General features: G+C 33.9%; 3 protein-coding genes and 1 long non-coding RNA gene across 7 annotated transcripts in view; 3 read left to right on the forward strand and 1 right to left on the reverse strand.

Moving 5' to 3' along the window:
- Positions 1-8,411, forward strand: part of LOC127503764 (prostate stem cell antigen-like) — a 29,505-nt gene extending 21,094 nt beyond the window's left edge. Inside the window, exon 6 of the mRNA XM_051877884.1 lies at positions 7,237-8,411. The gene's annotated coding sequence lies outside the window, so the exon portion shown is untranslated. The remainder of the gene's footprint in view (positions 1-7,236) is intronic.
- The window catches only part of LOC127503785 (uncharacterized), a 67,219-nt gene that overhangs the window by 41,022 nt on the left and 11,257 nt on the right, over positions 1-14,940 (reverse strand). The gene's annotated exons all lie outside the window — the stretch shown is intronic.
- On the forward strand, positions 5,887-8,411 carry LOC127503766 (urokinase plasminogen activator surface receptor-like). The gene is made up of 5 exons (XM_051877886.1): positions 5,887-6,005; positions 6,101-6,217; positions 6,436-6,570; positions 6,782-6,889; positions 7,015-8,411. Exons 1-5 carry the CDS (start codon positions 5,957-5,959, stop codon positions 7,200-7,202), a joined length of 597 nt encoding a protein of 198 aa, XP_051733846.1. The 5' UTR covers positions 5,887-5,956; the 3' UTR covers positions 7,203-8,411.
- Positions 14,278-14,940, forward strand: part of LOC127503759 (urokinase plasminogen activator surface receptor-like) — a 67,701-nt gene continuing 67,038 nt past the window's right edge. The window contains exons 1-2 of one of the 3 annotated variants that reach the window (XM_051877876.1): positions 14,390-14,532; positions 14,619-14,735. In XM_051877876.1, the coding sequence (XP_051733836.1) occupies positions 14,484-14,532; positions 14,619-14,735 (166 nt within the window). In that variant the 5' untranslated portion in view covers positions 14,390-14,483. Of the gene's footprint in view, positions 14,533-14,618; positions 14,736-14,940 lie in introns of all 3 variants that reach the window. The other 2 variants (XM_051877878.1, XM_051877875.1) reach the window with 2 other exon arrangements.

Genomic DNA, 14,940 nt, shown 5'->3' on the forward strand with positions numbered 1-14,940 from the left:
GGCCATTGAGTCATTCATTCAATAATTTTTTTCAAATGGCTGATTCATTCAGGAGTGAAGTAAATGGTTCTCTTTATGAATGGTCCAATGAATCATTGGTTCACCCGATTTGTTCGTTCAAAACACAGATTCAGAAATGAAACGCTGCTGTGTGTTGCTCGGAGACAAACAGTTCTGCTTTATCTTTATGTTATATTTTCGTAGGCAAAACAAACAATATTGAGTTATTTATCGAACTGTTAAAACTCTAAAAATCAGTATTGCATTATCTTGAATTTATCATTATCATTATCAGCCCCCATATCTTGAATTTTAGGGACATACTAGCATAATTTGACAGACTTCATCGCACAGTGAGTTGCTGATGAAATGTCAGATGACCTGTGTAGGGCTGGGGTGAGGCAAGTCTGTTAAATGCGTTAAAGGATTAAGCAAAGCGATGCGTTTGTGTAGGAAAAATATCCATATTTAACAAGTTATGAAGTAAAATACACTGTAAAACCCAACAAGTTAAGATAACATTTCATTTGATGAAACTGATTACCTCAATTCAGTTAAGTTTAAAAAACCCCAATAGTTATGATTACTCTAAACTTATTTTAATTGACTCCACTAAAACAAGGATATTTCTTAACATACAATTAAACTTTACACTGCATTTAAAGACTTTATATAGCTGAAACTTCACTATATTGAGTAAAACCAGTGAAATTACAAACTTTAAACTCAGAGTGCTTGCAGTTAGTGCCAGCTCACAACAGCACACACAAAGTAAAATCCAATAGGTTAAACTCATTACATTTGATGAAACGATTATGTTAATTTAAGTTAAGAAACAAATAGGTATGAGTACTCTGAACTTAATTCAGTTGAGTTCACTAAAAAAGATATACATTGCTGTTAAGTAATTAAGTGATTAATTAAGTGATGATTGAGCATTAGTCATTCACTTCAGATTCACTGAAGAAAAGAGAAACAAGAAGACAACTGACTTCAGCACAGCCTTAGATTAAATCAACTGAAGATAAAAGACGACATTAAATCCCCCAAGATCTCAGCAGAGGATTAAACAACTCCACAAACATCATTACCAGCTTCACTTATTACTTATGTTATTGAGAATTAAAAGAGGTTTAGAAGTTGATGCTTGAGTTTTGTTTAAGGTCACCATGATGGAGATCAGCAGTTGCTTTATTGGGCTCTTGACCCTTGACTTAATAACATAATTTTTTTTTTTTTTTTTTGACTGTTGTAGCTATATGATTATAAAACACATTTGGCACAAAAGCCAAAAGAAAATAATATCGGGTGTAGATGGTTATGTATTGATGAAAATCATTGTTTAGTGGTTTGATTTGCTGATCTTTTCCACTGCATAATCTCTGATTAAACAGGCGATGTAAAAAAAAATTTGAATGATTCATTATAGTAAACCTGTGATTTTTCAGTGTAAATTCCTTTTGTTGTGACGATTAGAGTTGAAAAACCTCTATGGTACCATACTGACTCACACAGATATCAAGAATCAGCATATGAACCTCAACAATGGTGAAAATTAACAAATTATTCAGATAAACCTCTGAACATAAAAACAGTAAAAGTAAAAGCAAATAGTAAGAATAAAGAAGACAATTCACCCGTATTATTTATTCATGATGCAATGCATGCTGGGAGCCAATGGATGAGTTTTGTACTATGCTAATACCCAGCATGCATTGCAGCATGAATCATTTTTTAATGGTCACCATTGTTGAGATTCATATGCTGATTCTTGATGTTTGTATGAGTCTGAGTGATGCCATAGATGAAAACTGTCTGTAAAGTCTGATTGCCACAACACTGCTGTCCTGTAAGCTGTAGAATCACAATTTCACTATAATCAAGAAAACTAACTATACATCATCAATACTTATCCGTCAACACCTAATCATATGTTTTCCAGGCTTTTGTGCTATAACAAATGAGTTTTATAAACACTCAGTTACAACATCCAAAAAAAAAACTAACGTGGGAAAGTCAAGGGTCAAGAGCTCAAAAATAAAGCAACCGCTACTCTCAATCATGGTGACTTTAAACAAAACAGTAAATCATCAACTTCTAAACCTCTGTTAATTCTCATAAGAACTTCTGTAGATGTATGACAGAAATAAAATTAATCTGGTTAGTAATAACATAATGCTGTTTGTGGAGTTGTTAAATACTCCTCTGCTGAGGAGAGAAATCGAACAGATCTCTTGAGAGATTTAATGTCTTTTATCTTCAGTTGATTTCATCCAAAGCTGTGGCTGGAAGTCAGTTTTAGTTTGTGTTTCTCTGTTCTTCAGTGATTCTGCTTGTTAACAGCAGGTGTTCATAACTAATGCTCAATCATCACTTAATTAATCACTTAATTATACAATTATTATCCAATTATCATGCTGGGAATTATAATTTTCTATAACTCATTCAGTTTGAGTTCTGTTTCAGTTATTGTGTCCTCATAACTTTCGGTAATATTTGAGTGCAATGAACTCAATTTTATTTAATACATATCACTGTTAGGTTTTACAGTGTATATAAGTCGTTATTTTGTTTTTTTGGCGCATCAAAAATATTCTCGTCGCTTTATAATATTAATATTGAACCACTGTACTCACATGAACTGATTTAAATATGTTTTTAGTACATTAATGGATCTTGAGAGAGAAAATGTCATTGCTGGCTATGCAGGCCTCACTGAGCCATCAGATTTCAACAAAAAATTCTTAATTTGCATTCCAAAGATGGATTACGGGTGTGGAACGGCATGAAGGTGAGTAATAAATTACATTATTTTCATTTTTGGGTGAACTAACCCTTTAATCCTACCCAATACCTAAACTTAACAACCTTAATAAGCAGTCATTAGGGGGTTTATTGAGGCAGAAGTTAATAGTTAGTTAATAGTGAGAACTGAAACTAAAGTGTTACCATTTTTCCTACTGACCCCAAAACAGAGGTACAATACGTACCAAACCGTGACTTCTGTATACCGTTTATTCATCGTTCTTTGGGTGAACGTGCCTATTCTTGTTTTGTAAAGAAACTCTACAAATCAAATCATTGTATAAAGCTGCCTGTTGTTAGTGTTTTGACAGTGTCAAAGTCTCTCACATTTTTTCGTTGTGCTTTTCACACATATTCTGTTTGTTTAAAATGGCGTGGGCTTCACTCCTGCTTTGCATTTCCCCATCTTTTAAGAATCCACACAGATCCACACATGCAACTTCCTGCATGTGGTTAAAACTTCCATACTCTTCAGGTGTCTGCTTTTTCTGAGTGTTGAGAGCTTTTAAATAAAAGGTAAATAACATCACTTCTGACATTTTAAGAAAATAACTTATACTACAATATTTTATATATATCCTAGTAATCAATGTCAATGTTTGCAGAGCAAAAGCTTTAACAAATTTGCATAAAAATTTGATGTCATAAGCTTATCAATTCATTCTACCGCAGTTTGACCGAATAACAATCAGTGCACAACATTGCTAAAACATTCAGTGGTCAACGGATTTTTTTTTTCTTGCAAAACAAGCAACTGTAAAAAAAAAAAAAAAAAAAAAAAAAAACCACCACCACAACACTTCTTTAAACATGTTTGTCACAATGCAATACTGCATGCAATGACAAAAGGTTGATCGAGGTCATTAGATCTAACATGTAATACGTTTAAAATGTTGCAGATTTATGGTCATAGTTATCACAATTAGTGGTTCAAAGGATCATAAAACTCACGGTTCGGATCATGTTATGGTTTTTGAGTCACGGATCGGATCATTTTTTGTATCAGCAAGAAAAAAAAAGAGGGATGGAGGGTTAAGTTTGATTTCCATTTAAAACTAACTTTAAGATACCACAGCAAAAACTACTAACCTAACTAATAAAGTTAAAACATTATTAAAGGAAAGTGAACAGTAAAAAATAAGAACAAACACACTAATTACAAGCATATATACAATATAACAAAGTTACAAATAAAGGTCTAACTGTAGTATTCATTCCAGATAGCCTAAAGAAATGTAATAATTAAATGTAAAATAACACTCTGTTCACTGTATAAATGTAATATAGATTATAGATGATCTTTGTTAAAGCTGTGTTTTGTTGTTTGATTAACAAAATTTACAGACAACAAGCATGTATTTATAGGCTGTGGTCACTTTAAGACCCCACACACGAATTCTCCCCGTAGTCAATAATTTTGTCCCTTAAAACTCATCTTTAATCACCAAAATCACATATTTTATCGTTTTTTCCTGTGAAAAAAAAAATTCTTCATGCCTTAAAATAACTTGAATGTAACTCTACACCCTTGCCTCATTTAATATATACGTGGATCAATGAATATGCAAATTAGCCCCGCCTCCACTCACTCACACAGCTCAGAGATCCACTCGGTGAACTTACTGAGGTAAACGCTGCACAATGGTATTGCTTTTTACTACATCGGACACATAACGGTAATTAATATAGTTCGCTGTTAATGATATGCTAAAGCCCGTCGGCACGTTGCCGTGATCGCAGCTTGTAACTGCATTACAAGGCAGTTTGTGACATCACAGACACCACCGATTTCTTTAGATCATTAAAAGAGAAAATACTCAGCAATGGTGTTGACTTATGAATTTGCAAATGTTTTGTCTTAAAGCATATTAAAAACACCACATAGACATATAAACAACATTAAAAACTTGATTTTCACCACAGGGGGACAGGGAGACACAACTGACTGTTTACAAGAATATTTGCCGAGATGGGTGTTTTAACATGATTTTGTGTGTATGCGTCCATCCGAGTGCAAGGAGACGCGAAAGAGGAATCAATTCGGAGTTTGTGCGCACGCTTCAGGTGTGTGCGGCTACTGCATTAAATTCTCCTCTGCCTCTTCCAGTGCTGGAAGAGTTTAAAATCTTATGGCGGTTAAACTTGCAATTAATCCGCGAATCACGTGCTTGCCGAACCGTGGAGTTTGGTCCATACGGTCTGATCAATTTAACCCCTAATCACAATTAAAATACAAAATTTTATTTAAAAAATAAACTTTCATCAACATTTGCCTCAGACCATCTTTCTGCAGCTCTAACAATTCATCAGGACTTGATGGAAAAATTTAATTTTTACTGTTGTCACTACAGTACGCATTTGCATGTTGCATCTCACTATTCACACAAATAATGTTGCTCTTGCAACATTTTGTAAAGAGAACTATAAAATCGCTGTGTATGATCCTTGCTAATATACACTGTTTTCACTGTGTTCCAAATTATTACACAAGTGACATATAGTATCAGTAGGATTTCAGTATAATAAATATTCAGATTTTAGCTTTCCAAAGAAAGTGTGTTTGTTTTAGTTCTCATATCTTTTTAGATAGCTATCGATTTCAGACAGGTTTAAGTAGTTTGCCAGGTCTTCTTAGGTAAATGGAAAACCTACTTAAAGAGGTTGTTCTACATTATTAGGCAAGTCACAGTTCTCATTATAATATGGGGAGGAAGAAAGATCTTTCTGAAGATGGAAAGCCTGAAATGGTGCAATGTCTTGCAAAATTCCTGGTTTCTCAGTAACTTTACGTCATGATCACAAATCCCTAAAGCCTATGCAAACTAAAGGATATGATTTTCTTTCTTCTGCAGAACACAAGAAGACATTTTACATTCTTCTTCTGAATATAGGAAAAAAGTCATACAGATTTTGAATGACATGAGGTTGAGTGAATGATTTTTGGGTGAACTATCACTTTAAGAATGTTGGTTTAGATAGACCTATACAGTACTTGTCATTTCCTTATCAAATTTTTATTTGTTTTTAAGTGGCAAGTAAATTGTGTAACCTGACATTTCTGTTTCTCTACTTTCATTTGCTCATATAAAGACCCTCCTCTTGTGCTAAGCTATAAAAAGAGCACATTATTTCATTCGCCTCCTGATCAAAGATGGATCTGCAAATTTCAGTTTTTCTTCTCTTCATTCTTTTCACTGCAGGTACAAATAAACAATAATACAAATATTGTTTGTAATGTTTTCTCTTTTTTTTTTCATTGGATCTCTCTCTCACAATCTCTGTTTCATTACTAAAGGACACTCTTTCAGCTGTTATGAGTGCACGGGTCTGAACGGTTCTTGTGCGGAACAAACGGTAAAAACATGTCCCAGTGGATCTTCCAAGTGCATAAGTTTGACAGCGATAACACAAGGTGACCAGCATGACAGATCGAGTGGTGTAAATGTAACTTCTCATATAACTGTGACTCGTTTTCTTGGCAAAACTTACAAAATCAATCACAGAATATTCTATTTATTTCTGATGTTGAATTAAAAATGTATAATTAACAATGCTGTTTAATTAACAATGGCAATTGCATTTTTCCATCAAAATAATGTATACGTCTTTTCTGTTTCATTCATATTTTAGCTGAAACTAGTTCAAAAATGAAGGCTAAAGGTTGTTCTCGTACCTGTCAAAAAGGTGGGTCCATGAACTTCGGCATTTCAATTAGGACTTCTTTCTGCTGTGACACGGACCTGTGTAACGTCCAAGATCCTCCAGGTATTGTACTTCAATGATCATGTGCAAATAACTATCTTCTTTAAAGTCAACACTCATTTTATTTCCAAATGACATTCAATCAGGAAATAAAACACAGGGTGTGTCTTTCTGTAATGAACTGATTGAACGGAGCAGCTAAAGGAGTGGTGTTTCATTAGATGTTATATTTTATACAAATTAAATTAAAATAATAACTGTTTTCCTCCTGTAGATCACTCTAATGACCCCAATGGAAAGAAGTGTTACACCATTGATTTACAGAACCGCACAACCATATTGAGCTGTTCAGGGACTGAAGACCGCTGCATTAAAGCAACAGGTGAGAATCTGGAAAAGGATGAAGATTGTTGTTATTTTTGTTTCTCAGCCATTTATTTTAAATATTTGATGCACAGACAGCGGCTGCCGGCTTAGACTAACCTTTGTTCTCTTTCTTTCCATAAGGGACTTTGGGAGACCAGTCAGTTTTTGCAAAAGGCTGTGCCTCTAAATCCATTTGTGATGCCACAACACCGTTTCCTAGTGTGAGCATCTCATGTTGTGAGGGGAACCTGTGTAACGGTGCTCAGAGTGTCTCCCAGAGCTTCCTGTTCTTCTGCTGTTCTCTGCTCTCCTACTTCCTGCTGCACTGAATCCAGCAGCTCCTCACATCCTACAATAAGACAGACTGTACTGAATATAGAGCTCGTACTTTTTTCTATACTAGATTGTGTTCAGATGAGATAAACTGAATTTATACAGGAAAATATATCACCTTATTTCAGGGTTCATATTTAAATCTTCATGCTGTAAAAAGTTCAAAAGAAAGTGCTACACAGTAAAATCCCCAGAGTTAAATCAACTCTGCTCAGAGTACATTTGGTCCCTCTCTGAATAGTGTTAAAATAACACTGAAGCAGAGTTAAAGTTAATGAGATAATTAAGCTATTAATTAAGTGATGATTAAAAATTAATGATGAACACCTGTTGTTAACAAGCAGAATCACTGAAGAAAAGGGAAACACAAGAACTACAGCTGACTTCAGCCAAAACCATTTAATTGAAATCAACTGAAGATAAAAGTCATTAAATCTCACTAGATCTGATTAAAAGATCTGATTCACGCATTACTAACCAGATTGACTTTATTTCTGTCACAAGTCTAAAGAAGTTGTTATTGAGAATTAACAGAGGTTTAGATGTTGCTGTTTTATTGGTTAAAAATGTATGCCACCATCGTAGTGGTCAGGGTTTGTTTTAGTTGGGCTCTTTACCCTTTTATGTTTTTAAAATAGTTTGTGTTTGAACAATTGCAATAGTGTTTCATATTAAACACTTGTACATTACTGAATCAAAAGACTAAAGGAGCAGATCAGCTTGAATTGGATGCTGCTTGAGAGCATTTCAAATTAGCATCACAAAGAGGTCTCTTTCACTTTGGTTTCTTGACAGCTATTACAAAAATGCAACAACAACAAAAATTCCATTAAACAAATGCCACTGTAATGCTTCTGTGCTAAAAATGAACAACTATTACTGCTCAGGCTTATACATAAAAACATAGCATACAATCCTCAATGGTGGTGACAGTAATTATTCATACTGCAGTGCGTGATGGGAGTTTTGTCCTAGGGTGATACCCAGCATGCATTGCAGCGTGAAGCATTTTTTTTTATCACCATTGTTGAGATTAATAGGCTGATTCTTGATGTCTCTGTGTGTCTAAGTGATGCTGTAATTCAATTTTTTATGCAATGCATGGTTTTAAATTTACTCAATATATCTGTTTGCTGTGGCACTTTCTCTTCAAAATGTTCTGTAGGTATGAGAAAATAAAGTCAATCTGGTTAGTGATATGTGAAGCTGGTAGCTGTTTGTGGAGTTGTTTAATCAGATCTACAGAGATTTAACAATTTTATCTTCAGTTTCTTCAGTTTTTATCTAAGGCTGTGACTGAAGTCAGTTGTAGTTCTTGTGTTTCTCTTTTCTTCAGTGATTCTGCTTGTTAACAGCAGGTGCTTATCATTATTGCTCAATCATCACTTAATTAACTGCTTAATTATTTCATTAACTTTAACTCTGCTTCAGTGTTATTTTAACACTATTTAGAGAGGGACCAAATGTTCTCTGAGCAGAGTTGATTTAACTCTGGGGATTTTGCTGTGTAGTTTTTTTTTTTTTCTTGAAGAAAAAATATTAAATCATCACGTCCAGAAGAAACAAGTATTAGCATTATTTAAGGAAAAAGGAACATGTTCAATATTGCCAAACATACGATAATTATCATATTTATACGATAATTTTGACCTCTGTACGATCAATAATAAAAAAAAAAAATCCCATAATGTACGATAATTTCAGAACTTTGTGACACTTCAAATGGTGGTCGTTATAATTGGCTGTGGATCCTCTATGTCATGATTGTAAGGAGAACGTGACCGTTGTTAGGCACGTCTTCCATCTCATCTCATGTTACGTCTTCTCGGCCAATCATCGTGGAGAATGACTCTCTCTCAAGAGCACAAGTTAACGTTCCTGCTGTGGCTCTTAGTTGTTTCCCACTAAGGTAAGCTTAGTTATTTATCTATTGTGGTAATTTGCAGGTCGTGTCAAAAAGTTGTTGGTCTAGATAAATATCTGTATTCTGTACGTTTGACTCGTCAAGTCACCTTTATTTATATAACACTTTTTACAATGCAGATTGTGTCAAAGTATCTTTACAGAGATAGAGGGAACATAATTTTGGCTGTACAGCAGCTAAAATAATGTAATTGTCCAGATTAAGTGAGTTCAGCATTGATTCATTCCGTTGTAAAAATCATTAGTTATTAATTTAATTCATTTACCTATACTAAAAACTCACGTACGATAATTTTCTTCCAAATACGATAATTTTGAGCTTCTGGTATGATACTTGAACATTTCCAATCTGGCAACACTGGTCTAAAATGAACTCACAATGGAGCCTTGACAGCATGTGACCGAACATGTGCTCTTGTCTCCTTCAGGTCCTTGAAATGTCAAAATATAAAATCCAAAAATGTCAAGCACATGGCACATAGATTTTAATTTTTTTGGCTAAAGGGGATGTTATATGATAATACTAAAATGTAATTTCATTATCAGTATCACAGAATAATCCCATGCATCATGTGTCATATATTCGAATTTTTCTGATATGAAAGGGTTTGGTGAAAAAACACTATATCGTGTACATGAATTCGGGCACTGGGAAGGACACACTGATGACTCTTTCCGGTGACATGACAACATCCTCATTGTACAACATCATTACTGGTATTTATGAACAACAGCTGAACTGATTTCTTTCTGACACTACTTTTTAATGTTATTTAAAGTACATTATGATAAATATGCTTGTTACATGTATGTGCAACATACATAATTATGTATCTACCTCACGAAACTGCTTTCGGACAGACGTCTGAGGCAGTGTAACCATTTAATGATCTACAGTCAAAATAGAGCGAGCTATGATGAAAACTAAGAGAATATTTAAGTACTACAATAGTAATCTCTCACTAGAAATGACATCAAAAGTGATAAACATTGGTCAAAAACATACATTTACACACTAACTGACCACCAAGCGCACCTTTCAGACACCATCTTTCTTTATTAGCTTAACTATCATGAATTGGAACACACAGGATTCATTTTTATGCTTCCTTCAAAAATCGATCATGAAGGAATCTTAGGAGACAGGAAGTGAAGCTAAAATTGGATTCAAGAAGTATTCCATAAAAAAAATAACAATTGCTAATTTTGATTTCATGTTGACTTTAAATGTTCAAAACCATGAGTGTTAATAGGGAGTTGATCTTTGCTGCTATAACAGCTTCTGCTCTTCTAAGGTTTTCCCATAGATGTTATAGAACTGACATCACTGAAGATCAGGTCTGGGTTTGGTCAGTCAGTCAAGTTCTTCCTCAAAAGTCTGTATGATGTAACATTACGAATTGCTTTCACTGGGACTGCCAAATCCGTTAATGAGAAGGAGGTTTCCACATACTTTTGGCTGCATCAAACAGCCAGTTGAGGAATAACTGTCAGTCTAATGTTTTAATCCTCGTGTTTTTGTACATTCCAGTTAGAATAATTACAGTGGCAAGAAAAAGTTTGTGAACCCCTTGCAGAATCTGTGAAAATGTGCAAAATTTTAACAAAATAAGGAAGATAATACAAAATGCATGTTATTTTTTATTTAGTACTGTCCTGAGTAAGATATTTTACATAAAAGATGTTTACATATAATCCATAAGACAAAAAAAATTGCTGAATTTATTAAAATGACCCCGTTCAAAAGTTTGTGAACCATTGATTCTTAATACTGTGTGTGGTTACCTGGATGATCTACGACTGTTTGTTTGTTTTGTGATGGTTGTTCATGAGTCCCTTGTTTGTTCTGAGCAGTTAAACTGAGCTCTGTTCTTCAGAAAAATCCTCCAGGTCCTGTAGATTCTTCAGTTTTCCACCATCTTTTGCATATTTGAACCCTTTACAACAGTGACTGAATGATTTTCAGATCCATTTTATCACACTGAGGACAACTGAGGGACTCAAACACAACTATTGAAAAAGGTTCAAACATTCACTGATGCTCCAGAAGGAAACACGATGCATTAAGAGTCGGGGGGTGAAAACTTTTGAACAGGATGAAGAGGTCCAAATTTTTCTTATTTCGCTTGAATATAATTTTTTTTCATTTAGTACTGCACTTCGGAAGCAACAGAAAATACTTGCATGTTTCCCAGAAGACAAATTAAATACAATTTACCTTGATCTTCACATTCCAAATGTTTTCACTCCCCATCTATTAATGCATCGTGTTTCCTTCTGGAGCATCAGTGAATGTTTGAACCTTTTTTAATAGTTGTGTTTGAGTCCCTCAATTGTCCTCAGTGTGAAAAGACGGATCTCAAAGTCATTCAGTCACTGCTGTAAAGGGTTCAAATATGCAAAAAATGCTGGAAAACTGAAGAATCTGCAGGACCTGGAGGATTTTTCTGAAGAACAGAGCTCAGTTTAACTGCTCAGAACAAACAAGGGACTCATGAACAACCATCTCACAAAAAAAAAAACAGTCGTGGATCATCCAGGTAACCACACACAGTATTGAGAATGATTCACATACTTATGAATGGGGTTATTTTAATAAATTCAGCTATGTGTTTGTCTTGTGAATTATATGTAAACATCTTTTATGTAAAATGTCTTACTCAGGACAGTACTAAATAAAAAATAGCATGCATTTTGTATGATCTCTCTTATTTTGTTAAAATTTTGCACATTTTCACAGATTCTGCAAGGGGTTCACAAACTTTTTCTTGCCACTGTAGATGTAGGTAATAAATAATAATAGTAATAAGGTTATCATTAATATTTTTGGATAGTAAGCAATGTTTAAAGGAGCCAATAAAAGAGAATCAGACTAAAGAGAAACCTCTAACAATGTGGAAGATTTTTGAAACAATAAAAAATGTGAGATATATACCTTTGGGAGAAAACAGAACATAAAAAATCATAAAAACATAAAAACAATCTATTACTGAACAAGAACAGGACAATCAAACAACATGCAAGTAAACGATTGTCCATGGCAAATTAATTTAACATTAAAACAAAGAATGCTGGGAAACGTCACTCCTGCCTTGTATTTTCCTGAAGATTCTCAATCAAGCCAATTTAATGCTACTTCCTGTTTCTGTTTTTATATACTAGATCTGTGTTTAAAAATAATCATTTCATTTTAATCATCAATAATTAAAATAATCCCAAGCAATTAGAATTACTGGCTCATATTCTTTCAAAACCTTCATGTTGAGAAAAAAAAAGTCAGATTGATATTTGATTTAAAAAAGAAAAAGAAAAAAAGAAAACACTGTGCTTGACATAAAAAAAAAAAAAAAAACTTTCTCATGAGCTTTCTTTTAATTACAGAAAAATATACCAGGATAACTTCTCAAGACTCCCCTGCTAGTTCACTGTTAATGATATGTTAAAGCCCGCCGGCACGTTGACGTGATTGGTTAGAAGGTAGTTTGTGACGTCAGAAACACCAGCAATTTCAAACTGTGGGTTTGAGACTGTCTGTAGATCACTGCAGTCTGAAAGAGAAAATACTCAGCGATTGTGTTGACTTAAGAATTTGCATGTTTTGTCTTAAAGCATATTAAAAACACCACATAGACATATAAACAACAATAAAAACTTGATTTTCACCACAGGGGGTCTTTGAGACACAACTGACTGTATTTACGAGAATATTTGCCGAGATGGGTGTTTTAACATGATTTTGTGTGTATGCGTCCATCCGAGTGCAAGGAGACGCGAAAGAGGAATCAATTCGGAGTTTGTGCGCACGCTACAGGTGTGTGCGGCTACTGCATTAAATTCTCCTCTGCCTCTTCCAGTGCTGGAAGGGTTTAAAATCTTATGGCCTAATCACAATTAAAATATAAAATTTTATTAAAAAAAAAAACATTTGCCTTAGTCCATCTTCTTTCTGCAGCTCTAACAATTCATCAGGACTTGATAAAAAAATTAAATTTTTACTGTTGTCACTACAGTACGCATTTGCATGTTGCATCTCACTATTCACACAAATAATGTTGCTTTTGCAACATTTTGTAAAGAGATATATATAATCGCTGTGTATGATCCTTGCTAATATACACTGTGTTCTCACTATGTTCCAAACTATTACGCAAGTGACATACAGTATCAGTAGGATTTCAGTATAATAAATATTCAGATTTTCAAAGAAAGTGTTCGTTTGTTTTAGTTCTCATATCTTTTTAGATAGCTGTTTAAGTAGTTTGCCAGGTCTTCTTAGGTAAATGGAAAATCTACTTAAAGAGGTTGTTCCACATTATGAAGCAAGTCACAGTTCTTCTCATGCAATATAAGGGAGTGCGATGAAGTGGTGCAATGATATGCAAAAGGATTGCAAACAACTAATATTGTGTGAAAACTGAATGAATGAAAAAACTTGTTCTTGCTTTCATCCTACTCCTGGCTTTTTTGTTAAAACACAAATAAGATAAAGATCATAAAATATATAAATAAAATATTAACAAAGAAAGAAATTTTAGCCAATAGGCTCCAGCATACCCTACATATGACACTGCAACATTATCTGCCAATGGTGTAAGAAAAATAATCTTGTTTCTTTTGGAACAGAAAAAAGAAACAGAAACAAGATTATTTTTCTCACCCCATTGGGTGATATATCATTTTATATAAAAAAATATCTTATATTAATTTACTTATCTAGTAAAATCATCTGGATTTAAGAATTTTTAGATATTTAGACAAAAATACTAAATAAGAAAAGCACAAGCTTGTGAAATGCATGGAATACGTCTTTTAGTTGTGTGCTTGAAAATGTGACCAAACCGATGAAATTCTGGTCTGTTCGAGGGTCTTTAAAGGGTCAGTTTTTGTGTTTCACAATGTCTCAAGTCTGTTCCCGATTTCAGAGGAAATTAAACTTCTGTTGTTCTGTTTGATCAGGACAGTTTTTCTCAATCGATTTGACACATTTCTCCAAAGTAATGTAACTGCTCTCAAAACAGTTAACACAGTGATCTAAACACTCTCTTACCTTCGCCAAACAGTTCAACTTTACTGCAAAACAAAGCACTGCATTTTTTTCTAGTAATGCATTTATTAAAAGTAAATAAAATCAATAGACAATACACCTGTAGTTTTGATGTTAGTATTTACTTTCAATAAATGCATTAATAGAAAAAAATGCTTCATTTTGCAGTAAAGTTGAACTGTGTAACAACTGTGTAATCTGACATTTCTGTTTGTCTACTTTCATTTGCTCATATAAAGTTCCTCCCCTTGTGATAAGCTATAAAATGGGCTCTGAAACAGACGTTATTACATTCACATCCTGATCAAAGATGGATCTGCAAATCTCAGTTTTTCTTCTCTTCATTCTTTTCACTGCAGGTACAAAGACAAATACTGTATGTAATATTTTCTTCTTTTTTTTTTCATTGGATCTCTCTCTCACAGTCTCTGTTTCATTACTAAAGGACACTCTTTCAGCTGTTATGAGTGCACGGGTCTGAACGGTTCATGTGCAGATCAGAAGTTAAAAACATGTCCCAGTGGATCTTCCAAGTGCATGAGTTTGACAGCGATAACACAAGGTGACCAGCATGACAGATCGAGTGGTGTAAATGTAACTTCTCATATAACTGTGACTCGTTTTCTTGGCAGAATTTACAAAATCAATAACAGAATATTTTATTTAGTTCTGATGTTTAATTAAAAATGTATAACTAACAGTGCTGTTTAATTAACAATGGCAATTGTACTAAAACATGTTTGAAATAAGAAAAATGGTACATTTTT

Source organism: Ctenopharyngodon idella, chromosome 21 (assembly GCF_019924925.1).
Source record: "Ctenopharyngodon idella isolate HZGC_01 chromosome 21, HZGC01, whole genome shotgun sequence".
In the NCBI taxonomy this organism is placed as follows: domain Eukaryota; kingdom Metazoa; phylum Chordata; class Actinopteri; order Cypriniformes; family Xenocyprididae; genus Ctenopharyngodon; species Ctenopharyngodon idella.

Coding starts and splice junctions, on each gene's coding strand:
- LOC127503766 (XM_051877886.1), top strand. CDS start 5,957: ATGGATCTGCAAATTTCAGTTTTTCTTCTCTTCATTCTTTTCACTGCA. Junction 6,006..6,100: donor CTTCATTCTTTTCACTGCAG/GTACAAATAAAC, acceptor TCATTACTAAAG/GACACTCTTTCAGCTGTTAT. Junction 6,218..6,435: donor TTTGACAGCGATAACACAAG/GTGACCAGCATG, acceptor TTCATATTTTAG/CTGAAACTAGTTCAAAAATG.